General features: G+C 36.3%; 1 protein-coding gene across 5 annotated transcripts; it reads left to right on the forward strand.

The window, feature by feature from the left end:
- LOC128231721 (uncharacterized) lies at positions 1–25,707 on the forward strand. Of its 5 annotated transcripts, none has more exons than XM_052944842.1 (33): positions 1–322; positions 801–908; positions 1,090–1,292; positions 2,444–2,490; positions 2,917–3,095; positions 3,390–3,506; positions 3,913–4,074; positions 5,253–5,312; positions 5,446–5,546; positions 7,316–7,327; positions 8,380–8,522; positions 8,795–9,056; positions 9,651–9,743; positions 10,411–10,534; positions 10,765–10,841; positions 11,363–11,474; positions 11,731–11,823; positions 12,052–12,144; positions 12,563–12,583; positions 14,018–14,099; positions 14,380–14,453; positions 15,210–15,334; positions 15,967–16,082; positions 16,316–16,573; positions 17,176–17,348; positions 17,643–17,722; positions 18,132–18,198; positions 18,450–18,620; positions 20,105–20,174; positions 23,332–23,441; positions 24,134–24,319; positions 24,553–24,743; positions 25,197–25,707. In XM_052944842.1, the coding sequence occupies exons 1-33, from the start codon at positions 287–289 to the stop codon at positions 25,336–25,338; spliced, it is 3,888 nt and encodes a 1,295-aa protein (XP_052800802.1). In that variant the 5' UTR covers positions 1–286; the 3' UTR covers positions 25,339–25,707. The 5 variants fall into 5 exon arrangements, with proteins under 5 accessions (XP_052800802.1, XP_052800799.1, XP_052800800.1 ...); XM_052944839.1 differs by lacking the exon at positions 7,316–7,327 and adding an exon at positions 7,485–7,520; XM_052944840.1 differs by lacking the exons at positions 7,316–7,327; positions 12,563–12,583 and adding an exon at positions 7,485–7,520.
- The last annotated feature ends 6 nt before the right edge of the window (positions 25,708–25,713 follow it).

Below are 25,713 nucleotides of genomic sequence, written 5' to 3' on the forward strand. Positions count from 1 at the left end.
GTAAACAACTTATTTTTTTGCAAGAATTCACATCTTTCAATGCAAGCTTAACACATAAAGGAAATAATTTGCCAATTCTTCCAAAATAGAAAACTGATAAACTATTTTAAAACTGTTTTCCGATAAAGAATAAACTTGATACTGCGTTAGTCTTAAAGGAGCTAAGATGAGCGGTATTTCGGATATTCAGTAAGCGATTTAAAGTGCTAAAGCAAAGACATATAAACTAGTTTATAAGTCCGTGGTTAAATTGACAAAGTAAAATACTGCAATAAATCAGAAAAAAATGGCTAAACCAAATAGTCGGAGCGGCACATCAAAGGTAATATCATAATCAAATGGATTTGATTCCCTTATACCTGTATATTATGCACCAGTCAATTGTAACCACGGCCCTCCAGGTCTGGGGAAATGAGCCATATTTTTCCTTTCAGGTGGCCCCGTAGTGCCGGGACAAATAGCGGGGAATAGGCCTTATGTAGTGTCCCTGGGGTGTGGTTTTACGAGCATTTTGTCCCCACCGGGCAAAGATTTTACCCGGGCTTGGCTGGACCGAAAGAAAAAGTCCTCGCTATTCCCTGGACCTGGGTGGGGGGGGGGGGGGCATGGTTTAAATTGACTGGTGCATTATAAAGTCTAGAATCTTGTCAACAAAACGTTTGCCAATTGTGAAAATACAGTACATGTATCAACTTATGGTTTTGTTTAAGGGTGCTTTACTTGAATGTAAAATACAATGAAGGTAATAAATGTGGTGACTTTGCATGTTTATAATATTCGGCTACCTATTTTGTTTTAAGACTTCTGGATCTAAGCCAGTGCCAAGTAGAGCAGGTTCAATACGTTCAGGGATGACTGCTATCACAGAAGATGATGATGATGATGATGGGGAAACACTGGGAACTGAAGTAAGACCATTAAAATGTTTATTTTACGAAATTACAAACTGAATTATCTATGCGGTATTATCCTGTTGTATTCAATCAAACGATAAAATCCTTTTTTGGCAAAAAAATGCTCCCTGCATGATCATTTAAAACATGTTCCTGTGTTTATGTCATTATGTTGTACACCACATGTGTTTAATAGTTGTCAGCAATGGTGCCTCGAGCAACCTACAAACCACCAGCAAACTACCACAGCCCCTCTATGGCCAGGTTTGAAGCCTACTTGGAGAAGACAGAGGTTCAAAATATCTTCAGGAAGCTTTTGCACATGCTCATCAGTCGACCGGAGCTGCCGTACAATCCCTTCCCAGGGTTCAGTGGACGCATTAGGATGTACCAGGAAAGGTATGAGATATATATGCAAGCAGAATAAAGGAACTCTGCATAGATATATCTTTGCCTAGGGTCTTGATAGGAGTTGTGCATATCACATCCAGTTCAATCATGCCATGTTCAGTTCAATCATATTGCAAAATCTTGGGATGCATGTAGCTGCAAAGACATTGCAGACACTTAGAACTTCATATAAGTATGGGGAATTGTGCACCTGCAATTTTGGTGACATTGCACTTTGTCTTACAAGAGTTATGGCACTTTACTTAAAGATGCACTCTTACCCCCAAATAAGATTTACCACAATTAATACTATTGTTTTAATATTCCAAATAGGATGAATACATGTCGAAAACAATGGTTCTCATGAAGGATACCAAGTTGAATTTGAAAGAAATAAGCATAAAACATGATATCTCTACCTTATAAAACTATAGTAGACCACAGTAAATCTTTTAGCATTCACCAATCATTTAATATTTTTGCGCTTTCTGCTATTAAATACACGGTTACAATCTTGTTATCAGTAATTAATATTTTTAATAAATGAATTATTTAGTAAGTAGTTTAAGGTTTATCAGTCAAAATTTATGTTTGTTATACATGTGTAAATATTGATTTTGAATAAGACTGTCGCTTTGATAAAATATGGTCTAAAAATGTTGTGGTGTATGTAGCAAATATTGCATCTACACTCATTTAACTTCATAGGGTTGTTGGTCAGCATTGGAAATTATGCACATGCAATTTGTGTGACATTTCACTTGTTCTTACAAAAGTGATGGCCATCACTTGTAAAAAATGGTCTGCAAAATTTTTAGGCTGACACAACTATGGCAGAATGATAAGTATGATAATGCGCATGCTCATGTGGTTAATTCCAAGTTATAATTTTTATTCATTCGTGTGTCCGGGCAGTATTTGAGGGAATTTATCAGTTATGTGATAGCTCTTTAATCTACATTAGTTCTCAATGGAGCAGAGCATAATAGTTTACCAGGGCATACGGTGATAATAAACCACAGCTCTCCAGAAAAAGCAACTTTGAATTATGTTGAATTTTAAAACTGTTGCATGTTCTCTGGTTCCATGCTTATCAGAGTTGCATAGATTTTATATTAACATTATTTACTTTGTAAAAAAAAAAAATGATATACTTTCAGATTTCATTTGCAAAGGGACTCCAAAGAACACATTCTGCGGTGTTTAAGTAAGTCTTTATACTCTGCAGTGCTTGAAATGCAGTACAAGACTAATTCATTAAATTGGTAACATAATAAGGGACCCGCAAAAAATTGTCTGTACCTTATTTGGTCAGAATGTGTATTGGCATAATACCTTAGGAAAATTTGATAACTAGCCATATCATTCCACTCAATTGAGAGTTATCACCCTTTAATTATAGAAATAGTCAATTTGCACTCCCTTTTAAATATGCTATCATTCAGGACCCTTATCACTTATGTGAAGGCTCCAGATTTATATCACAAACACAATGACAATTATTATGTTTTATACATGTAGATAAAATTTCAAACAGATTAGCCTAAATAGATCTTGCAAAAGTAGGTGGAATTGTTGGTTTGCTCAAATATTCAAGTTTTCTCAGTCAATAGTTACAATCTTTTCTCTGCAGATAATGATCTGGAAAGTAGCTATATTCAAAATCTGTACACGATAAAGCATTACCGGAATGTGTGGGGGGCAATCAGCATACTGAAAGTAGTCAACCCAGATGCCCTCGAGAAATACCGGTGGCTCATTGATGACCTTACACCGCAGTTAGATCAACTACCAGCCATGGAGGGATATTCAGTATGATTATATTGTGCACTTTTTTATTAAACACTTGTTTCAGTTGGTCCATCCATAGAATATGTTTCACAGGAAGATGTCCACTTTATAATTCATATGTTCACATCAGATCTAAGTGAAAAGAAATGTCTGCTTTTTGATAGAATATGGTTGCATCTGATCTAACTGAAACTTGAAACATTTAATATCAACTGTATCAATATTTAAATCATATGAATTCTTCATTTGGTTAAACCTCTCATATTTTTCCTTAATTTATCAAATCAATGTCTGTGATGAAGAATCTGGTTTCAGAATCAAGTGATGGTTGCTTTGGTGGGGCCTGCAGTGTTTGACGGCTCCTTCTACTCCTCGGTACACTCCATACAAGTACGCCTTGAATTCCTCGTCACTGGCTTTGATGTCACCCAGGTAGGCTTATTGTCTTAACCTTTCATCTTTGTGGGAACTAAATAAGTGCACCAATCCATTAGCACTAATTGACATAGATAACAAATTTCCTTATCCCACAATTGTTTGGAAACCAGGGGTATTTCAGTTGAGCTACTGTCCATATTATAATTTTTGCTTGAATGTTTATCAGCAAAATACACACCAGTACTTGTTTCTTGCCAGGAAACTGACTTGAGAGTGATTCCTATCGCTTAAAGATGTCTTATAAATAGGGCTTAAATAAAACACATGTGTAGCAATTTCTTTCAACCTTTGTGAATTATTTGTAGATTTCATCAGCTTTAAAATGAGTATAAAAAAGTATTGATATACCAAATTCATAATCGTTGTTTTACATTATATGTGAACCCTTTGTCACTTTCAGGGAATCTCAATCTTTGTTAACAGCCTGATGAAGGAGATAGACCTCATGTTCAGCAGTGAGCATCATTTCCTGTTGGGGGTCAGCGTCCCAGCTCTCAGCCCCCTCAACCCTGAGGTGTGGGTCAAACATTACTGGGAACCAGAAAAAATACAGACAGAAAAGGTAACCTGTAGATCCAACTCACTGTATGTCAGCATCATAGAGATGCTGGAAAATAACTGTGTGGTTGGCTAGCAGAGATCAAAACAAAATATCAAAATTTATATCATAAATGACGTCACCATTATGAAACAATGCCTTTATATATTTTTGACATAGAACTAGCCAAATAGCTTTTGATGGGACGTCATAAATGATAAGCATTGGAAATGTGCACACTAAAAAGTGATGTAGTATATGTTTAGCACTGTAAATCATGGCAAACATGCCATATCCCTCGGCGGGGGAAAAAATCCCCCGGAATTTCGATCCATCCCCCGGAATTTATAAGAATTTTTTTTTTTTTTTTTTTTTTTTAGAAATTTTACATCAGGCAATAATGACAAAGTAAGTGAAACCACAGTATGTGAGTGAAACTGAATGCAAAGAAACAACTCCACGAGGGTGAAATGCCAAAAGGAAACTTACAACAAGTGATCAATTAATTTGTAGTAATTATCAAAGGCAAAGAAATATTACTATTTTGGAAGAAAGAAATTAATTATTTATTCTATTCTCTTATTGTCTGAAAGTCATCAAGCTGATAGAATTAAGCACATTTTTTTAAAAGACTTTGGAGGAAGGTAAATTTAATTTAATTGTCTCGAAAACATATTTTTCCAATGACATATTTCGTTCTGCAAGTGCATTACAGTATGACATGACAGTGTATCATAAGAATGTGATAAATCATGACATAAAATAATTCTGTATAATGAAAAAGTTAAGAGGTTTTCAAAGCAAACTATATGTGAATACATTTTTTCGTACTTGCGTCTAAAAATACTTAAAAATTTCGCCAACTTAGACCTGCTAAAAAAATCCCCCTGAATACAACCAAAATCCCCCTGAATTTTCAGCCTTTTGAACAAATCCCCCTGAATGGTCTCCAGAAAATATGGCATGTATGTCATGGAATTAGTATTTATGATGTAAATAGAATATAACATTCATGGTTATTTAATGTATATGTATATTAATTTTATTCTTGTATACTGAAATTGATATTAAAATAACAATTTTAGGAAACTTGTAATGTACTTTATGCAATCCATTTATCTTCTAATGTTCCAATGCAAATCATTAATCTTTATGCTACTCTTTTTACAAGTTACATCTGTCTATTTATCACTACATTTCAGGAGACATTTCTGCAGAGACTCAGTGACGCAGTGATTGGCAACAGATATGTGTCTGTGGAGGTATAAACTTACCTTTCACATTTCTTATATGTAGTATCAATATAAAACCTATAGATTTAAACATGTAATGATCAGTTTCCTATACAGTTCAGTTTCCGGACTGATTATGTTTGCTTACTATGATATGTTTCAGTGCATATTCCTGCAGGACCCATCATACATGTCATATGTCAGGGGAGAGAAGCAGTATGGCTTCAATTTCATTGAGGTTATTGATGAGATGAAGGAGGAAGGGTGAGTTGTTTCCCTTGATGTGCATTTCACAAAACTTATTTTAACAAATCATCATTTTATCAAATCTAGGACTGAATATACCTTACGAATGATATAGTTGTACTAATTGAGTGTACAATATGGGTTAGAGTATGTGCCAAACTCCAGAACTATTAATGACTCAAACAAAAATGAATGATTTGATTTTTAGCTTGACTATTCGAAGAATAAGGAGGGCTATACTACTCGCCCCAGCATCGATGTCTGGTTAAAGTTTTAGGGCAAGTTGGGATTTTCACTTATAAGTCCAATACCCTTCATTCAATTGACTTAATATTTCACACAGTTGTTCAGGGCCATCAAATGTTGAGGTCAGATAACTCCATATTATCCTTAATACAAATTATGGCCCCTGATTGACTATGGAACTTAGGTTAAAGTTTTAGGGCAGGTAGGGATATTTATTAATTACTTCTACACCATTCGTTCAATTGACCTAATACTTCACACAGTTGTTCAGGACCATCACCCAATGAGTTAACATAACTCCATATTATCCTTAATACAAGTTATGGCCCCTGATTGACTTAGGTTAAAGTTTTAGGGCAAGTAAAAGTTAAGGGCAAGTTGGGATTTTAATAAAAAAACTTCTATACCTTTCATTCAATGCACTTAATTAAATGCAAAATTATTGACGACCATCTAACAACAAGAAACATAACTCCATTTTAACCCTAAATACAAATTATGGCCTTTGAATATTTTTTATTTTTTTTTTATTTTATTTTAATTTCTTTTGAAAGGTACATTTTTATATTCTTAACCAGGTTTTCATAAAGGAAAAACAATTTATTATAATGACTAGCGTCATTGTTCGGGCGGGCTGGTGGGAGGGCAGCATCAAAGTCACCTTATGTATTGAATAATTTTGGCTAGGTTTGACATAAAGAGACCAAACTTGGTATATATGAAGAGTTTATGGAGACCTTTTATGGAAATGCGTTTGAAGCCCCTACAATCAAGGTCAAGGTTACTATTAATAGAAAAAGGGTTGGTATTGAATAACTTAAATAAGGTCTACATATTGTGACCAAACTTGGTATATAGGAAGAGTTTATAGAGACCTTTCCTGAGATTGTGTTTTGGGCCCGAGAGCTATGGTCTAGGTCAAGGTCACTGTTGCTAAAAAAGGAAATATGGTTATTACTGTATAACTCAAGTAAGGGTTGACATAGTGTGACCAAACTTGGTATATAGGACAAGTTTATGCAGAGCTTTCATGGATTGCCTTTTGGCCCCCTAGGGTCAAGGTCACTGTTACTAAAAATAGATTACTGTTTCAGTTATGGTTGACATACTATGACCAAACTTGATATGTAGGAAGTGTTTATGGACAAATTTTCATGGGATTGTGTTTGGGGCCCTTAGGATCAAGGTCACTGTTACAAAAAATAGAAGAAAGCAGTTAATACTGAATCTCTTCTGCCAATCATTAAAAACCTGGTTTTTTCACATCACGATTCTTGTTCACTTTTTAATTTGATTGTTTTATTGTTTTTGACAGGCACATATTACATCGTTATTGTATTCACTTCTAAGTCAAAGCGGCGTAGTCGAGCGCGCTGTCTAACGACAGCTCTTGTTTTATTATACACTCAGATTTTCATTTTATACTGGTTTATAAACAATAACACTTAGTAAGAGTTTGGTAATGAAACTGGATCATTAAGGATTAGAATATTGTTGTAATTTTTATGATGCTCTGAATCTAGGAATTTTGCATTTTACAGGGACGATTTTTGGTATAAATAGTTTGTATATTATAAACAAGAAGTGTTGGCAAACGCATACTTAAGCTTTATTTTAGTTGCTCAGAATAGTTATAAAAAATACTATTAAAACTATTAACAAATGTGATATAGTGCTGAATATTGAGTATGGTTGAAATGTGTTTTAAAGGAGAAGGCTAGTATTTAAAAGAAGACTTAAAAAAAAGTAAGTTCTGTGCACTGGGCTCCTCAATTGTGGGTTAAGAATTTTCAGAATATTTTACCGCACAATTCTATCTTTTAGAGTACAGTCATTGCCCATTGGTGTTTTGTTTACTTGTGCAACAGTGGGATGAAAGTAAGAATTCCTCAATAGTACAATGGAATAGTCTTTCATTTTCATCTCTTTATGCATTGCACAAAAGAAAAATGATACAACCTTATTGTTGAAGTTCAAATTGGAATTATTTTAGGCCCTGATATCACAAAAATACTTGTTCTTGAGTCCAATTTATTATTCTTGAGTTATTACTCAAGAACATTTTGTACTCTAGAAATGATGTTTATCAACATAATGCATAAGAGAATGTGCTTTAAAAAGAGTAAAATATTAATAATTTGAATGATGTCATGCTGTAATGTGGAGAAATACCTTGAGTATTTTCGTGATATTTGGGCCAGGCCTTAAGTACATGTATTTGTAGAGATGTTGAACATTGCTGTGTTTGTTTAGAGTGACCGAGTTCGTCAAAAGACATGCTTTATGTAGTTATAGTAACACAATGCTTATTTTTCACTGTAGATAATTGTGTGAACACAATGTGTTATTGAGTGTTTTGCACAGCTATATGAATGTATGCAGATAAATAACCTTAAAATAATGTGAAAAAGCAACATTTATAACTTGATTTCTCCTGAATCTGTTAATTCTGCCCATTTGTGTATTTTTAAGTTCCTCCATGTATATTGACTTAAATTACTTACAAATGTTACATTATTAAGAAGCATGATGTGTGTACATCATCCAGGTCTACTCCTCACATAAATCTGTACAGCTGGAATGTTAATGATATATTTGACTCTAGGTTGTCGAGTTTCTGCGAGTATCCTATGTCGAGCCTACACGAGGGTGTATTCTTCGATCGTGCCCATGCAGAGGCATACATTTCCATTTTCCACCCACAGTTCGATGATTTTGAAACTGCAGAACCCTATGAGGCAGGGGAAGGTATGATTCAGTGTCAGGAAATTATATTCAGATTAATTTTATGTAATGACAACAGTGCATTGTTAATGGCTTAACGTTTGTACAAAAAAGACAGGTGTTGCAAACATTGTTGGTAGCATTAAGAATATTACTTCCCATGTGAAATGGTATGTAATAAAGAGAAGTTATCTGTTTATAAAGGGAAAAATATCTTATCTATATCACAATTTGAAGAGTAATGAAAGTCATAACTTCACCAAATATTAGCAAATCTTTCAAATTAATAAATTCAGGAGCCCCACCCAAGAGCCCTGGGATTGTGTCTCTGGGTGAGGGTACAATGGCAGGGAATGACCACCTGTCTCGTGCTGCGACCGCTCGCTCCATGAACCATCCCTTCTCTAGCACCCAGCAGCAGGACGTGAACAACGTCCAGCAACACGTGCACAATCGGCTTGACCACATGAATCCTCGCCGAGTGAAGATTGACGGCTTCAGGTTCGGGGATGAGAAGTCATCAGGGCCGTTTAGCTGGCAGATCACCACACCCATAAAGTAGGGATGTCATTTTTTAAAACCAACATGTGAAATAATGTACTTGTATTTTTAATGTTTGTTTTAAAGACTAAATTAATTGAAGTGCTGTTAATTTAAGAAATAAATGATTGCCTTTAGTATACATATTACTGATATATATATAACTTTTATAATTTGCATATTTACATTGTTCAGAATTTGTAAAGATATGATGTGGGTATATTTATTTCTTATGTTTTTTTTGCTTCTGTTGTTTTTGTTTTCAGTAAAACTTGATTGTGTTCCTTATTCCCCTGTTGAATTTGTTAATTTCATTTTAGTGTATGTTTTTAAACAATTTTAACTCATAATCTTCACTCTTATTGTGCATCCAAAGGACTATACTTTTTCTAATACAATTGAGTCAAAATCATTATTGAACACTTTTCTACTGGAAGATGTAGATGATACCCCCATAAATCACAATCCTTTCGTGTATCATCTTCCTGTAACAAATATAAGAATGTTTGAAAATTCAAGCCAAATAAACATAAATGCACTTTTACTGAGTCTATTTTTAATGTATTTCTAAATGATTTGCTCACTGCACTGTATCATTCCACTGTGCACCAGGTCAAACTACCAGAGGAAGATCTCAGGCTACTGGCGCGAGGTAGAGCTGTTTGAGATTGCATACAGCGTCATCATGCTCGTACTAATGGACAGGTCTGTGGCACTCAATTTGTTCTACTTACTGCATGTACAAGTTTAAAAAAAGCTGCAGTTTGATTGGAGCCCTTAATATTCCATTTCTGTTTCTTTGATGTGTTTTTGTATGTGATCTTAAACATTTGTAATTAAGCCTAGTTACTTCTTTTTGTGTTGCCTGTGAGGCATGGCTGACATATCAGAATTGCTTTGTCATGTGTCACACTTGTTTCTGGTCAATAAATTTAAATTATTTGATGTAGAGTCTTCAAACTTGGTTTACACATTGGTCATGGTCAGTTAATGACCTCTATTGATTTGGGGGTCAATAGATCAAGGGTCACCATGTACATTTCTGAAAGATACGGGCAAGGCGATTCCTGGAATTCTATTATTAATTAATTCTAACACATACTGCTTAGTAAGAAACTAGTTGTCAAAAGGACACAAGGGTTGTGTAAAAAAAGAAGACATGTTTGCATATATATCTACTACAATTTTCACCCATCGTACCCCGGTAAGTACATGCTTGTGATATAAATTTGAACTGGTGTAATCTTGTTTACTTCCCCATCCCAGGGAAGCGGAGGTGATGAAATTCATGTTTGCATATATATCTGCTACCATTTTTACCCACCCACAAGTATAAATTTGAACAGATGTAAACTTGTTATCCCCATCCCAGGGAAGCCTTTGGTGATGACATACTGGTGGAGGTTTGGCGTCTCCTGCATGGCACAAGTGGTGGGCTGCACCTGCTCATGGAGTACAATAAGGGGCTTAGGGCCATCATACAGGCTGTCGCTAATGTAAGAGGGCTTCATTTTCCACTGAATCTTGTCATTATATGTTTACTAACCTATTTATTGATTGCTTTGAAAAGAGGTAAATATTTGAAATAGATTGCATTAAGGGAAATGAAATGTTTAAACTTTCATGTGTCAGTTGTAACCATGTGAATTATGTAATAATAAATGGTATTTTTATGTAGGTTTTATATTACATTTTAGAAAATATCATTTGATGTTTCAATTTGCAGACATCAGATTACCCAATGATTCGTCCATTACTGAAGCAGTACCAAGAGTCAGTGGAAAAACTGTTCCTAAATCCTCTGTGAGTACATATAGTTGCGTACATTTATTTTCAATTACATTATAAATTGATTTTAAATCATAAATTAAGGAAAATGTTTAAGTGAAAATGTGAAAAATAAATGTCTAAGTACATGAACAAGAGCCAAAAACTGTAATGATTTGCTCACTTGCCATAAAGGGTACCACTGCATGCCCACGCAATTCCTTTAGGGTTTAAGCCAGTTCATGGTGCTGCAGAAGAGGGACAGGGTGTGAAAGGTGAAAAGGGCACATTGTATCGCGCTGTGAAGAACATGAACATTATGAATAATTATTATAATTATATGATGTTTTTTTGATGTTATGAAGTTTTAATCAAAACAAAAGAAACATTTGATTATATAAGGCACTTTGTTCTATGAAGGCAAAAGGGTGCACATGCTTGTAGAGAGGTATCATAAAGAACAGAGTGCAGTACCCTGCCATAACACTTAAGATAAATCCCTAATTCCTCATAATATGCCTCAGTGTATCCTGTACAATCTCTCCCTTGTATATCAGGTTGGAGCGAAGTCAGGACCAAATAACAGTGGGACGATCCATCGCTGCCAAGGTGGAGGACATGATCTTCGCCCCTGACATGGAGTTTGCCTCTGCATCGCATCTCCAGTTTGTATGTGGCTTATGCTGTAGCTATGTTATATAGTCTCCTTTTAATCAGCATTTTAAAGCTATATACCAAGTGAAAATGGTTCCATTTTAAATTTGAATTATATTTCTGACTTACATTAAATTTATCCATAATCATTTCCATTCTTATTGGTAATTTTAAAGCCCTTCTATTTGTGATTGAAAACTTTGTACCACTGTAACTGTGCACTGAGTAGAATCTTTAGTCGCATATTGAGTATTGCATGTATATTGTGCAGACACTACGAGGACTGAAGAACATCAACCTGTACCTGATACCCCTGCTGATGGAACTGGCAGAGGACAGCCTGCCCACCTGCCCAGAAATCACTGTATGCCTTTCCCATTATGTGACTCACTTAAGCATTGCTTTGATCATCTATCTTGGTTGGCCACTATTGCAACTATTGCCAGTTAGTATTGTCTAATTTCAATGAACTTGAATTTTTTATATATTTTTACAGTTAAAGTGTATTAATTTGATGTGAAAAACAATGGAAAAAACAAAAGTGTTTTATGTTAAAAAGAATGGACAAATATGATAAAATCTATGTTTGCAGAAATTGGTGACAACATTTGAGGATGCCTTTCCCGAGGAGGATCCGCGTCCTCCCACCCGCTACAAGAAACGCGCCCAGGCAACATCTTTCCAGGTATACATCAATATCTCAACTCTTATAGTATTTACAGCATAAAGTTATTATCTAATGAATGTGAATTGGATTTCAAAATTGTGTTGAATTCAACTCTGCTGTAACCCAAAGGGAGGCATACAGTAGTAGCACTATCCGTCCGTTGGTTTGTGACTTTGTCTGTCTGTCACTATCCTGTCACACCTGTAACTGGAATATAAAGCAGCTTTGGTAGTTGTGTTGAACATTCATGCTCTCACCTAAAACTACCGGTAACCACAATTTAGTTATCACTTTTTTTTGACAAGGCAAAAGCTGGCACATTTGTCATGTTCCTGTGACAGCTATGGCTTGTCTAAATAGTGAACCTTACAATTGATGTACACTAAGTATATTGATTATTTTGTAAGTAAATATAACTTTAAAATGATTTTTACAGAAAAAGACAGCAAATAAAACAGTAAGTTCTTGCACTGTGTGAGCATTAGTGCAAAAGCTCTCTTAAAAGAATGAAGGATTTTTCTGAATGATCTATCTTTCAGCTTTTAGAATAGAAGTCTTCTAACTATTTTTCTCAATTTTTTTCGATTTTGTGGTTAATTATAATGACAATTGATGTTACAAAATAAGCTACTTTTGTAATACTTCATTTCAGTCTCAATGTGAAAACAGGTTAGAAAATATTGTGATTGTGTTTAAATAATGAATAATGTATGGCTTTTATTAAAACATGGTTACGGAACTTTTTTGTCATAATATAAGTGTTGCATGAAAATGCAAGTTGCATGGTCGTATGACTTTCTTTATTTAATGCATGTCCATGTATACATATGTTATAATGTATTATGTGCTTATGTACTGACTTTAACTCAATTACTTTTTGTTTGTGTTATTGTTGCTTTGTACAGAAATAAAGAGCCTCCATAGTTATAACCAACTAGTATTGGCTGGTATTACTTGCATGCAGCAAGCCAACATTATATACGATAGCATTTGAAACATTTACTATTTTCCTTGTATGAACTTTTCTTTATGGGTTTCATTTTTAACTACTAATATTTGTTGGCAACAAGGCATTTGAAATGTATATGGCTTTTTGTTGGTTTAGGAACTTGCACTAACATTGTACTTTTTCCTTATATAGATTGACAATAACATTTTATTAATGTCTAATTTATATTTTGATAAGTAATACAGTTTTCATATAAGAGGAACATTTAATTCAGTAAGATGATGTAAGGAAAGACATGTTTTTAAGATTACTGACTTTATCAGTGTCTCTATAGTGTCACTTGACTTTTAAATGGATTGGGTAAGTTCTGTAGAGGCTTCTTCATCATCATCATCATCTTCAGAATTCTCATCACTCAAGCAGAGTATTCTTGGTTTTTTTTTCCAAAATAATGTTGGAACAAGGTCCCTGGGTGAGAATTACAGTGTATGTCACAATGTGATTCCTTAGTCATTACAGGTATCGTACCCCATGTGTCTTGGTTTGAAAGTGGTGATGTGTAGGTTAGCTCTTTACATTATTGTATCGTTAATGTGTTTAATGTAAAATATTCTGAAGTGTGCTATTCCCTTGTCTACATTTGGTTACTGAGTGACGCACTGAACCTTGTTGAAAGTAGGGATGTAAAGCTTGATGTATTCTGAATACATGACTCAACACCTTTTGCATTTACCCTGAGGGGAAGCTAGGGAAAGGGGGCGGAATTTATATGGGAAATTTATCTAATTATACCATGTAACATGTGACTCGCAGGCAGGGCCACAAGCAAATTGTATTTTGGACTCAGGATCACTCATTATAATACATGAAAACAGACCCTCTATTAAGCTATTGGCGATTATTATTATCATGTATTTAACCCATGTACCATGTTAAATACAGGCTGGACAGCAGGAGGAGGTGGAAGATGAGGTGATCAGACACGGCGTGGAGGACGAACATATCAAACGACATGAAACATCTGGTGAGAACAAGTCATACTTGAAATTCAGTTTTGGGGCAAACATTTTATTGTTATTATCCCAAAGATGTTAAAATTGATGTTTTAAGTTGATGGATAGTCAATGATTCTGTCCTCATTAAAATTCAGTATAACATGTTTCTTTATTCTATATTTGTTAACATTTTTCACTTTGAGTAGGTATGTTAGTTACATTGCAGCCTTTCCCTTTATACACAGCTAACTTAATACTGTATACACTTCAAAGACAGATTTACTTTTTACATGGCTGTTTTGTTTTCAGTGATTAACATGAAGGCATGTATTGCCAGGGACATGTCACCACAGGCAATGGTGAAGGAAAATGTCCTCATGAAGGTTTGTACTTTGCAGTGGTACTCTTGGCAGAGAACTCTCCCATGCTTGAATTGTTATATATCTATAATATATTACATACGTCAAATTTTGATTGGTCCAGAGGTGTCACATGAGAAGTTGATAATGACAGCTCAATAATATTTTGCTTTTTTTAAATAAAAAAATCAAGCAAGCAATGACAACTAAACAAAAAGAGGAGAGATGCATAGCCTTAACTTGCTTTTATGTTATTTCCACTGTAAACAAATTGTATACACTTAAGGCACATTGACTGCTAAATATGTTGGGTGTCAAGATTTTAATGTAATTTACTGCTTTGTTATCTCTTTTGCAAATTACCGGTAATTTGGTTGTGATATAACAATAAGAGACCACTGTTTTGGTCAATATCATGATAACATAATTTGCTGACCTATTAAATGATATGGACTACATGCATCCTTGGTCAGTATCTTTTGACAGGTGGCAAACTACATATTGAAATCAACAGAAATCGATGATTGCATACTATTTTAACTTGTCAGTTTTTATAGAACAAGTTTTGAAGAAAACCATTTGGAAGTATTGTGATAGCCTTGGGGTCTTTGTCATTTGCAGCTTCTTCATTTTGCACAAACTTATACTCACACCTGTAGAAAGGCCCAGAACTGTAGGCGTAAATAATAATTTAGTAACTCCCTTTATCGACTGAAAAACACACATATGCAGTTTGAAGATCCTTTGACTTAAAATGAATTTGTTTTCCTATTGTTTCAGTACATGTTGGATTGCCACATAGATGATGTATGGAACAGTTATCTGATAGAGCTAGCCGGAGGAGACGTATTTCCTCCCAACCCCTTCCCCAGGCTCATATCGATACTTAGACAGTCCGCTATGAAGTAAGTGATGTGTGAGCTATGTCAGAAACTATTCATTAATCAGTTCTTTCTCTAGACGGAGGGTCAATTTAATTCTATTGTGTCTAAATAAAATGAAATGTGACTGTCAGTAGTTTTAAGAAATTAACCTTCCACTTATTTTATTTTAGCTTGATTATGAAACAGTTGTGAGCTGATATCAATCATTTTTAAGTCTGTGGAGTACTGGTGTCCTTTATGATATGTGAAAAGAATGTGCAAAGTGGACACCTATAATGCTAGACTACTCTAAATCACTTTATTTCCAATCAGCATTTTGCCTAAACATCCGTGGCGGATTCATGGTTACAAAGTAACACACTTGACTGTCAACCCAGGGGTTGCAGGTTTGAACCCCTGCTTCATCACCAAAAATATTTGTAAAATCTTCTGGAAGGGATATTAAACCAGGGTACTGTGTGACAGTGCTAAAGAACTAGTGTAGCTCTAACCAAAGTTAAATTCCGTCCATGCATTTTGCCCTATTATCTTACTGACTGATACTCTCCCTGGAGCTGAAGCCCATGTATCAGGCCAGTGGCGTCTTAAAATATTCACCCCTGAAGATCACTCGCATTTAGAGTTTCATTTGTGTTGTTGTCGTTGTTCAACAGGATGGATCTGTTCTACGACAAGTCATCCGTGGTGACAGAGAAGATGTTTAATCTGGAGGTGAAGCTGATTGATGCAGAAAACTTCATCTACAATGTGCCAGGCATCGACGCTTATGGTAGTTATGCTTCTTTATTTTAAGTTGGAAAGCAGCGGAATGAAAAAGCTTTCTCTAAGAAAGTTTGACAGACTTGGTTCATGTTGGTTATAGATTTTAACATGCCAAAGAGATATGACTATTTGCAAGTTTCCTGGGAAAGCTTTGAAACACATGTATGTCCAGTGTATTGTTGCATATTATTATAAAAGATATTTCTGGTTCATACTAATTGTTGTTCATGATCCTTTTAGGCACCCTGACCTCCCTGATGATGCTAGACACAGGCATCTACATTCCGCTAGCCCAGATCTTCCAGAAGTTTCAGCAGAAATCGTACATACAGAAGAAAGGCCCATATCGTGTGGGTATCTGCCTTGCCCTCAGTGGTCCAGGTGTCTATTACGGGCGTGTCCAACCTTACCTGACTGAGATAGAGTTTCATGAACACTACTACATACAGGGGCCGTCGGGATGCTCTGGAGAGGCAATTCAACTGTGCTCCGTTATAGGTTAGTTGAGTCTGCTCAGTTGTAATATTGCATTAAAGAAGAGATAATGACACAACTTTCATAAGTAGGGTAAAACCACTAGGACCATGCAGTTCTACTTTTAAAAGAATGGATTATTGAATTGTTTAGTTTTTTGTATCAAATCCTAATTTGTTGCCATCAGTCATTCTAATTTATGTTATGGAAAGATTAGCTCAAATCTGTTTATTCATTTGCATGAATTATATGACTTCAAGTCAAGTCAACTTTTTAATTAATAATCAAAGGGCACTGGCCCAAAATACATTACATACATTCAATAAAACAATACATAAAATTAAACATTTTTTGAACATGTTTCTCTAGTTTTTTCTTAAGTTACTTTTGTTGTGATGGATGCTTGTCCATTTTTTATCTTTACATACACATAGCATCGGTGTGATAAGTTTTATTTTTTTTAAATTTAAATTACCGGGGGTAGGGATAAGTTTTTTAGATCTACTCCTCGTAGTATAAATTAATGCTAATGCTGCTTATTTTTGTTGGCAGAATGACAAATGATGTTAACATAGTTTCTGCTAGAATTAAGCACATGGCATTTGTAACGCATTGTTTGTCTTCAGTCCACAATCACATGGTGGACATGATCACAAAGTCAGGGTTGCCGGTGATGGGCGTGTACTTCGGGTCCCCGTCCCCTGACCACTGGACTGCTGATGACATCCTTGGCAAGAAGAAGGGATTCATGACCCAGTTTGCCTACACATGCTCTCTAAAGCAACCCATCTATGCTAAGGTAAAATACTCAAGAGGCCGTTTTTCACATATGTCTTGAGCCTTAGTTTTAATATAAAAAATGTACAATAAAATTAGGATTTTCTGTTTTAAGTCTTTAGTTTCAAACTCCAACCCAAGACACTAGTGAATACACACCCTGAACTTTACTGTGGGCTTTTTGAATGTTTTCAGTATAAAAAATGAACAAAGTAAAGTCAGGTCTCTTTACGTGTACAGTTATACTCTTAATCATTTTACAGACAGATGAAACAAAGTCATATCATAAATAGTATAGCAGTAAATATATTTGCAGGCATATGTGCTTATTGATGGCTGGCGATATGTTACCTTGAAAAAGTACTTCAAACTTCACTTCCTAGAGAATGGTGCAAGGTAATAGATTTGACAAAGAGCGATTTTCGTAGACATATTAAAACACCATATTGACCTGTCTGATAATAGACAGGAAACAGTTTATTATATGACATCATAATAATGCTTGAAAATCACTTAAAAAAATAATAATTTACTTGTCTTTTGATAGACGTGAAATAGTTTATCATATGACGTCATAATATATCATGTGGCATCATTTAATAAAACAGTTATTTACTTATCAGCTGTGAAACATGCAATTTATATCAATCCCAAATGGTATAAAAGTTGTTGAATTTTCCACCATATTTTCAGAAAGGCTTTCCACACAAGCATATTTTAGATGCATCATGCATCTTCCAGGCGTATGTGTTTGATATCAAAAACATTTACAAGTGAGAATAACATACTTTTTTTTACATTTCAGACCTGAAATATTTTACCCTGATGACCCAGCCTCTTTCTTTCAGTCGATTTTCCTTTCTAAAGATAGGGTAAGTTCTTCATTAAACTCAATACTAAGTGGACGGTCAACCTCTCAAATAGTACTATGTAGCCACTTTTTTTATATTTCATGAGGTTTTAATTACAATCTGTTTATTGTTGTGTTTTGTAAAGGAATAATGTGCTTGCTTTTTTTTAATTCATAATTTGGAGATCATTGTTTTTTTAATGTTTATACAAATGAAAGAGACACTACTGGAATACATCCTAACTTTGTAAACTACTTAATATATTTGTGTAGGCTGCGTTCCACTACCAGAACTGCGGGCCACCCCAGGGAGGGGACCCTATGAGCCTGGCGAATGTGCGGGCAGTGACAGGACACGTGGAGAAAGCCATGTTTGAGACCCAGCGGAAGGGCGACTGGCTCCAGTTTTACCGACACCTCCTCCTGCGGGATCTCATCAGTCAGGTACATGGATGTCGTACACTTAGCAAGGATGGGTGAAGTACTAGATTGTATCAAGAACCTAGCAATGGCTTTTGTTGGTCTTTGACTTTGTTAGAATCATCATTCAGTAAATAAAATGTTTTGACACCACAGTGCAGCATGTAATATTGTCCTGTATTTGACATTTGTTTATGAAAGTTTTCCATTGATATTGAAAGCAGTCTTGGTGATTTAGACTGTTTAAATTTAAACAATTCCGAAAAGCAAGAATAGCATTATTTAATAATACATGAACTAAGCTACTAAAACATAATAAAAAGTCTTAGATGTACTACTAGCTGTTGATTTTTTTTTTCATTTCCAGCTTATCAATTGTTCGTAGAAAAAAGTAGAAGTATTGTCAAAGCCTTGGTGTCATTGTTTGAGGCTTCAAAAACTTAACTTATCTCATATATTTATCTAAAACTTGATAAAGGCCAGTAACTCTGACTTTAATAATATTAAGTTATGCCATCTTGTTAACTAAAAATCAACAGATAAGCACTGTTGTTAAACTGTTAAAGCTCCAGTTGTATCTTTCAGAAATCATGTAAGGTATAGGGAATAATGTACAGTGGAAACTCACTAAACCGGACAAGGTCTGGACTGGGCAAGATTTCCGGTTTAGTGAGGATTCCGGTTTAGTGAGGATTTGATGTACGGAGTAAGTTTACTAAAAAATATTAACTGAGTTAACCTTAAGAGGGAAGTTGAAAACTGGAATAAAATGAAAAGGGACAGTTCAATTCTTCGACGTTTAGACGGAGGTCGAGACATGATTAAAGCACATGCAAAAGTGATAAACATAATTAAACATTTCTGCGTTTTTATAATCATCTTTTTTTCCAAGTCTTAAAATAAAACAACTCGCGTAATTTAATGCTTGTTAAGTATGTTTGATAGTTTAATTAACGCACCGCTCTGATTTGATTCAATCACAGAAGTCTTTAGATAAAACAACCTTCCAAAATGATCACTTAATAACCGTTTCTAGTTCTTTATTTTCTGCAACAAACAAATTAATGTTTCAATCAATTTTCTTTTCACAAGTTTGATTATCGCACGGCAGTCACTCCTAAGCGCAATCATCATTATCGATTATCGAGTTAACACAACATCACAGGTGCAATATTTAACGACGCACCAGCTGTCAAAACAAAGTGACATGCGATTCGCGAATTCCTAATACACAAAATCATTTTGACATGTTTGAACAAATATACATCCGGTTTTGTGAGGAAAAATTACGTTGACAACTAACAAGTTTTCTCGATTTTTTGTCCGGTATCCGGAATTCCGGGGTTCCGGTTTTGTAGGGATTTTTTTACATTAAAAATAGAAGGGGAAAACTTGGACTCTGAAAAAAGTCCGGTATCCCAAGGATTCCGGTTTTGTGGAGATCCGGTTTAGTGAGTTTCCACTGTATTTTCAATGTATTTCAATTGCTATAATCATCTGCTTTAAAGGACCAGACCCACCTAGCTGACTGTTGGCGTGTTCTGCACAGTATGGCTGGACAGGTGGAGTATGTTGTCAGTAAGTCAACTTTTAATGGTGGCCTTACATACACAATCCAATGATAAAATTGAATGCATGCATTATAGGTTCTTCATTTCATTAGTTCATACATTTATTGCAATATTAACCATGAAACAATTGTATGTTTTGTGGCATATTTCAGTATCCACAATACTTTAGGTGTAATTGTATGTGTGTTGCCACCATACATTGGCTATAAAATGTGTCTATAACCATGTTGCAGTACCCACCATACATTTGGCATAATAGTGTGTGTGTTGCCTGGTTGCAGTACCCACCATACATTTGGCATAATTGTGTGTGTGTTGCCTGGTTGCAGTACCCACCATACATTTGGCATAATAGTGTGTGTGTTGCCTGGTTACAGTACCCACCATACATTGGGCATAGTAGTGTGTGTGTTGCCTGGTTACAGTACCCACCATACATTGGGCATAATAGTGTGTGTGTTGCCTGGTTACAGTGCCCACCATACATTGGGCATAATAGTGTGTGTGTTGCCTATTTGCAGTACCCACCATAAATTGGGCATAGTAGTGTGTGTGTTGCCTGGTTGCAGTACCCACCATACTTTGAGCATAATAGTGTGTGTGTTGCCTGGTTGCAGTACCCACCATACATTTGGCATAATAGTATGTGTGTTGCCTGGTTGCAGTACCCATCATACGTTTGGCATAATAGTGTGCGTGTTGCCTGGTTGCAGTACCCACCATACATTTAGCATTATAGTGTGTGTGTTGCCTGGTTGAAGTACCCACCATACATTTGGCATAAAAGTGTGCGTGTTGCCTGGTTGCAGTACCCAGCATACATTGAGCATAATAGTGTGTGTGTTGTCTGGTTGCAGTACCCACCATACATTTGGCATAATAGTGTGTGTGTTGCCTGGTTGCAGTACCCACCATACATTGAGCATAAAAGTGTGTGTGTTGCCTGGTTGCAGTACCCACCATACATTAGGCATAATAGTGTGTGTGTTGCCTGGTTGCAGTACCCACCATACATTGAGCATAATAGTGTGTGTGTTGCCTGGTTGCAGTACCCACCATACATTGAGCATAATAGTGTGTGTGTTGCCTGGTTGCAGTACCATCCATACATTGGGCATAATAGTGTGTGTGTTGCCTGGTTGCAGTACCCACCATACATTGAGCATAATAGTGTGTGTGTTGACTGGTTGCAGTACCCACCATACATTGAGCATAATAGTGTGTGTATTGCCTTGTTGCAGTAGCCACCATACATTGGGCATAATAGTGTGTGTGTATTGCCTTGTTGCAGTAGCCACCATACATTGGGCATAGTAGTGTGTGTGTTGCCTGGTTGCAGTACCCACCATACATTTGGCATAAGTGTGTGTGTATTGCCTGGTTGCAGTAGCCACCATACATTGAGCATAATAGTGTGTGTATTGCCTTGTTGCAGTAGCCACCATACATTGGGCATAATAGTGTGTGTGTATTGCCTTGTTGCAGTAGCCACCATACATTGGGCATAGTAGTGTGTGTGTGTTGACTGGTTGCAGTACCCACCATACATTGGGCATAATAGTGTGTGTGTTGCCTGGTTGCAGTAGCCACCATACATTTGGCATAATAGTGTGTGTGTTGCCTTGTTGCAGTAGCCACCATACATTGGGCATAATCGTGTGTGTGTTGCCTGGTTGCAGTACCCACCATACATTGAGCATAATAGTGTGTGTATTGCCTTGTTGCAGTAGCCACCATACATTGAGCATAATAGTGTGTGTGTTGCCTGGTTGCAGTACCCACCATACATTGAGCATAATAGTGTGTGTATTGCCTTGTTGCAGTAGCCACCATACATTGAGCATAATAGTGTGTGTGTTGCCTTGTTGCAGTAGCCACCATACATTGAGCATAATAGTGTGTGTATTGCCTTGTTGCAGTAGCCACCATACATTGAGCATAAGTGTGTGTGTATTGCCTGGTTGCAGTAGCCACCATACATTGAGCATAATAGTGTGTGTATTGCCTTGTTGCAGTAGCCACCATACATTGGGCATAAGTGTGTGTGTATTGCCTGGTTGCAGTAGCCACCATACATTGAGCATAATAGTGTGTGTATTGCCTTGTTGCAGTAGCCACCATACATTGGGCATAATAGTGTGTGTGTTGCCTGGTTGCAGTACCCACCATACATTGAGCATAATAGTGTGTGTATTGCCTTGTTGCAGTAGCCACCATACATTGGGCATAATAGTGTGTGTGTTGCCTGGTTGCAGTACCCACCATACATTGGGCATAGTAGTGTGTGTGTTGCCTGGTTGCAGTACCCACCATACATTGGGCATAAAAGTGTGCGTATTGCCTTGTTGCAGTAGCCACCATACATTGGGCATAGTAGTGTGTGTGTGTTGCCTGGTTGCAGTACCCACCATACATTTGGCATAAAAGTGTGCGTGTTGCCTGGTTGCAGTACCCACCATACATTTGGCATAAGTGTGTGTGTATTGCCTTGTTGCAGTAGCCACCATACATTGGGCATAGTAGTGTGTGTGTGTTGCCTGGTTGCAGTACCCACCATACATTGAGCATAATAGTGTGTCTATTGCCTTGTTGCAGTACCCACCATACATTTGGCATAAGTGTGTGTGTATTGCCTTGTTGCAGTAGCCACCATACATTGGGCATAGTAGTGTGTGTGTATTGCCTGGTTGCAGTACCCACCATACATTGAACATAAAAGTGAGTGTGTTGCCTGGTTGCAGTACCCACCTTACATTGGTCTTAAAAGTGTGTTTGTTGCCTGGACAATTTCAAGGGCCATATTCCAGCCATGCATGAGAAAATCTGTCTGGTTTTCGAAAGGAACCGTCAATAAGTCAATATCAACTACTGTTTAAGTTTAGTAAACTTTGGGTAATAAATGGAGGCTCTGTTGTGTTTTCAAGCTCATGAACAGCAATCAACCTTAGGTTTTTCTGACACATTAAGCACAGGTTGTTAGAACAATTTGTCCCCGAGCTCTCAAAGATAACTAGCTACTGTTTAAGTTATATTAAGATACAAACAAAACTGAAGACATTTAAGTTCACAAGCAATTGTTTATAGTTGCATAAAAGTGTGTTTGTTGCCTGGTTGCAGTACGCATTATGCATTGGTCATAAATGTTATGTGTTGCCATGTTTCAGGTATGATGGAGGTGCTACAGGATCTCGTGCTTACATGTCTTCAGCTGGGCATAGACACACAGAGCAGTCGCGGGGGGTCAAGGGGCAGCACTTCAAACAAGAGGAGAAAGGTATTATGTACAGCTAAATGATACCCAGAAAACTTTTTTCATAATTTGAATATCTCGTGTCCTTTAAGTCTTGCCTGTGAAGCATGGCGGATACATAGGGATAACTTTGTTCGGCATAGACCTTCTCTGCATGGATTTCCTGTCAATAACATTTCACCACTTGTTGTATTGCCTTCAAACTTGGTAAGCACACTAATCATGGTCAGATAGTGACTGTTATTGATTTTTGTGTCAATTGAATAAAGGTCAAGGTCATGGAATCCTTCATTAGATTTTTTTTCGTGTCTTATATCTTTGAATGACTTGATTAAGAGTCTTGTTTTGCACATTGGACATGTTCAATAGATAACTCTATTGAGGGAGCACATTTGGCTTATGTTTAGTATATTGAGATCACCTTTTTTTAAAAGAAAAAGTAAAAAGTTTTTTCAAGACTTGATTGATTGGCTGGTGGCTTTGTGCAAAAAAACTAATGTTGCATTTACTTGAAATCCATTTTTATTAAAGGTAACAGTGAGCACATGTAATGCAATGCTTAATGTATGTGAAGCATATGCCGTCAATCTACCTGTTGAACAACTCAGAACAATTGTTGAGGGTTTCTTGTAAACTGTGTAACTATTTTTTAGAAAAGTTAGTTTTTTTACAAATTGAACTTAAATAAACTCTTGTTTTATTATTCCTGATCTTAGAACCCGGTTGAGCAGAAAGCACTAACCAAGATGGTGATGGCTTTCTACCAGAAGCTGATGTATGCTTGCGAGTCTCGTCTCACCATGGCTGCCCGATCTCTCACTGACTATATTGAAAACAAACTCAAGTCTGCCCTCGAGTTTGATCCAGAGACTGGCCAGCCCTATCTTGCCATCGAAGACAGGGTTAACAAATGATACATCGTTCATATTAAATAACCTTTTTCATGTTACATGCTCACCCAGAGAAATACTTTTTTTAAGAATATTTTAAAGAATTTTTTGAGTTCTGACTTTATTACTAGCATTAGATCATACTTGAAATGCAAATTGCTGTATAGTAAACTTCAAATATGGATTCCACCAAGACTTATAGAACTATTTGTAAATATTTCAGTGTTTGATATTTTTGGTTTCAGTCGATCTTCAGGCTGGAGGAAATGAAAAGTATTTTGAGGATCTTCCAGGACACGTTGAGTGGCGATGTGCACAGTGTGTGTGAAGACGTCATCATTAAGTACCGACCCAAACCTCTCCGTACACCACAGATGGATAAAGGGACTTTCACTGCTCGGGGCAAGGGAACACCGAGGACTGCTGATAGAAATAGGTATAGGATTCAGGATATATTGTTCTTTACTTTTTCTATTTCCTTCACCATTTTTATGACAAAGAGTGTGGCATTTTACATGATGTGAATGTTTACCATATAGAACTTGAACAAACAGTGTAAGAGTAGAGTTCATCATGTCACTGGCTTTAAAGTCCCTTAAAATATTATTTGCCAAACTTAAACACGTAATAACACCTGTTTAGAGATGTTGATTAGAATGATGTGCACATGTGGGTAAAAGTTGGTATAGTGGTATATGTGTCTGCCTCTCGCACAAAAGGTTGTAGATATGAGGGTGCTGGGTGTTTCCTTTTAGACCCTCTCCCACTGGGCACTTAAATTACTGGTTTCGATTCAACAGTGATCTATATCAGATAACAGCTGTATACATGATAAAATTCAAAGTCAAATAAATTGGTTTAAACGAAACAATAATTTGTTCCCATGCAGCAATGCAGCAGGAGATCCGTACCTGGGCCAGCCTGATGTGTTCCATCAAACGTCACGGCCAGCCAGTGTGGCTTCCAGTATCCTGGATGATCCAGATTTCTACCGTGCCCCTCACAACCCGATGATGACCATACGCGAGTGATCTCAAAACATACATGCAAACCCATGCATTGCTGCCCACAGCCATTTTCAATCCTGCTACATGTGCAGTGCAGAATGAATAACAGTTCCCAAACCTTTGGCATCCAAAATAACAGTAAATGTGTATGGCTTTGTCTTCCTTTTTACATGTAAATTTCCTAAACCCTGTTGAATTCTCTATTGTACATGAATGAAGACATTTAGCTGTGATCAACCTAGTGTTCATAATTTAGATTGTATGCAGTTACTGTTTTATGCCCCCATTACATAGAAGGCATATAGAGATTCTCTTGTTTTGATACAGATGTTATATTTATTTTTATACACAATAGTACATGTGTTTAAGTTTTTAAAAGAAATAAAACCTCAGAGGTGA

The sequence above is a fragment of the Mya arenaria genome, chromosome 4 (genome assembly GCF_026914265.1).
Source record: "Mya arenaria isolate MELC-2E11 chromosome 4, ASM2691426v1".
Classification (NCBI taxonomy): Eukaryota; Metazoa; Mollusca; class Bivalvia; order Myida; family Myidae; genus Mya; species Mya arenaria.

Excerpts from the sequence above, each read along its gene's own strand:
- LOC128231721 (XM_052944839.1), top strand. The coding sequence starts at position 287 with ATGGCTAAACCAAATAGTCGGAGCGGCACATCAAAG. Across the intron at positions 9,744-10,410 it reads ATGCTCGTACTAATGGACAG|GGAAGCCTTTGGTGATGACA; the intron begins GTCTGTGGCACT and ends TCCCCATCCCAG. Across the intron at positions 18,621-20,104 it reads TGCGGGATCTCATCAGTCAG|GACCAGACCCACCTAGCTGA; the intron begins GTACATGGATGT and ends TCTGCTTTAAAG.